Below are 2925 nucleotides of genomic sequence, written 5' to 3'. Positions count from 1 at the left end.
CCGCACTCCAGTCTGGGCAACAGAGTGAGACTCCAAAAAAAAAAAAAAGATGATATAACATTGATATGTTATGTTTGTCTGTGAATTTATTCCTTTTTCTTCATTAATTTTATAAATTATGATTTTGCAGTCATTTTTGGGGGGAAAGATAGCCATTACAAATGTCTGGAATAGAGAAGAGAGAACTTCCTTTTGAAGACCAGCTGCTGTTCTTTTTTCCCATTAGTTTGCACAGCAGAAAAGCGCTGGCCGCGTGGTGCACATCTGCAATCTCCCTGAAGGAAGCTGCACCGAGAATGATGTCATCAACCTGGGGCTGCCCTTTGGAAAGGTGACTAATTACATCCTCATGAAGTCGACTAACCAGGTAGGTCTAGACACTTTCACTCCAGTGTGTTCCGGATAGACCACACACTGGTGAAAGGGAACTACATAAAGTTTTTTTTAAAGAAGCTGTTCTTAACATAAAGGGGTGATACACAGCTGGCCTTCTGTTGGCATGGCACAAAGGTTTTTGTCGGTGATGTTGTTTTTTCCTCTTGTTTCACCCAACCCATCTTGTGGTGGGTACAGGCCTTTGTGAATTGCAAAGAGATGAGTGGAGGTGCTTTGGAATGAGGTGCTCATTAACATAAAAAAGCTAATTGGCCCCCCAGATAGAAATCTATGGGCTTGATTCTCTTCACTGTGCTGCCAACCCCCTGAGCTAATGCTGTAGTCTATCTTCTAAGCATATTCTGTCTGATGACCTGGATTTGGAGCCAGCCAAGAATCTGGCACTGGGTATATTTTTACTGGTCTTTGGGTCTCACAACAGGAGACTAGGTGAGAATTGATAGGTGCCTGTTAAGTCTAAGCAGCTCAGAATCCTTAACTTATGGGAACTGACTGAGCCCTTGAGGACTGAATATGTTCGTCTTCATTTCTAAAGTTAAAGGGGGAGTTTATACCCCCGATGGTCAGAAATCAGAATATTCTGTCTTTTATTTATTTTTACTGGGCCGATGCATAAGTTCGTAGTGTTTTCCACTTGTCCGTAGGATACAAGTGTTGCTGGATGGTTGACGGGTCACAGTTCATCACATTTGCCAATTCTCAGGTTGACTGACAGGGTTCATCGTGGATTAAAGCGTTTAAACGGTCTTCTCAAATCCCAATGGTCTTTCTGATCGTGAAGAATCACTCAGGTCAAAGTAGTCCTTCTTGAAATGACAAAACCATTTTCTTGCCTTGATGAGATGCCTGATGGCCTTCTCCCGATACGCAACACAAACGTCTCAAGCCACCTCCACTGCCTTTGCTCCTCTGTTAAATTCAAACAGAAGAACATGCCAGAAGTGTTCATTTTTTTTCACTTGATACTCCACTTCTTTAGCCCACAAATGGCACTTTCTTCATGACAAATGATAAACTCTCAACATGGCAGTGTTGCCATGCCAAAAACAAACACTATGAATTTATATATCAACCTAATACTTTTGAGTGTGGGATCTCATTCTGTCACCCAGTGTCACAATCATGGTGGCTCATTGCAGCCTCTAATTCCTGGACTCAGGAGATCCTCCCACCTCAGCCTCCCAAGTAACTGGGACTACAGGCACATGCCACTATACTTGGCTAATTTGGGGTTTTTTTTGTTTGTTTTTTTTTTTCTTGTAGAGACGAGGTCTCACTATATGCCTAGCCTGGTCTTAAACTCCTGGGTCAAACAATCCTTTTGCCTTGGCCTCCCAAAGTGCTGGGATTGCAGGTGTGAGCCACCATGCCTGGCCTGTTTTTTATTTTAACAAATATTTTTATTTTATGAATCAGATGAATGAGCATAGGAGAAATTCACTTCTTAACAAAGGCATTATCTTTGGAGACTCAAAATCATAGCAGATCATCAGTGGTCTCCCTCCATTAACTTGGGGTTAGACTACTCACTGTTAGTCTCTGTTCCTACTTCTCAGAAATTCTATTTTGGGCAAATGTACAGAATTCAGCTTGTAACATTAATGCAGTGAGATTTTCTAGATTTGTATTATTCCCGTTTGACAGGTGACAGCTAGAGGTATTAAAATGTTTATATCAAAAAAGAGGCACTTAGAAAGTTGGGTAGCAGAATTTGAAATAAAACCTGAGGAATCTTGACTTCTTTGTTGCCCACACTTCTACCAAAGCAGAGAAGCTATGAAGAAAAGCCGTGCATCTGAAATTCAGAAGTAAATATGAGAGAAGGAGAGGGAATAGCCTTGTTTAGCCCATTCAGTTAAAGAAAATGAGAGCGTTGGGGTCTCACAGTGAGGGCTTCCCTGTCACAGACCTTTTTTTCCTCTCAGTGGAGAGGAATCTGAATCAGTATATCGTCAGTTTAGTACAAACCAAATAAATCTGAGAAACAGCAGCTACTGGGCTAAAGTGACAGGTCAGTCAAAACAGATTAGTTGGAAACTCTCTGTAGACACAGATTGAATAGAAAAGACCATTTTCCTGTGTTTTTACAGAACAGTTAAATAAATAGGAAAGATTCTGTGAAAACATAATCGGGATTTTCCTTTTTCTTTAACTCACGACATGGCCTTCCTTCAAGCCTAGGGGCTTGTGAGCCTCTGAGTTTTTGAGTATATTTATTTTGTTATAAGGAAAGTGAAAGCTCAGATAACAAAGGTTTTTACCTCTGTCTCTTGCTGTCACCACTATCACCAAATAGCAAGTTTTGTAGGGATCAGCCCAAGGCCACATATGCAACAGCCCCACCACCCTGGAACTATGGGTTAATGGGCTCTCCCATCTCAGAGGGGCTTCCATGGCGTAATGTAGCCCAGGATGAACATACATAATCAAGAATAATGTCTGGTAACCATGGAGATCAGGAGAGGGGCCTTTATTTTTATTTATTTATTTTTTTGAGTTGGAGTCTCACTCTGTCGCCCAGACTGGAGT

General features: G+C 41.4%; 1 protein-coding gene across 1 annotated transcript in view; it reads left to right on the top strand.

Annotated features, from left to right (window-relative positions):
* The window catches only part of RBM20 (RNA binding motif protein 20), a 193594-nt gene that overhangs the window by 152901 nt on the left and 37768 nt on the right, over window positions 1–2925 (top strand). Inside the window, exon 7 of the mRNA XM_008054947.2 lies at window positions 227–367. Within this exon, the coding sequence (XP_008053138.2) occupies window positions 227–367 (141 nt within the window). The remainder of the gene's footprint in view (window positions 1–226; window positions 368–2925) is intronic.

The sequence above is a fragment of the Carlito syrichta genome, unplaced genomic scaffold, assembly GCF_000164805.1.
Source record: "Carlito syrichta isolate Samal-C Ts95f unplaced genomic scaffold, Tarsius_syrichta-2.0.1 Scaffold301619, whole genome shotgun sequence".
Taxonomy (NCBI): Eukaryota; Metazoa; Chordata; class Mammalia; order Primates; family Tarsiidae; genus Carlito; species Carlito syrichta.
Note: the sequence above shows the minus strand (reverse complement) of the source record. Positions and strands in the feature narration are given on the sequence as shown.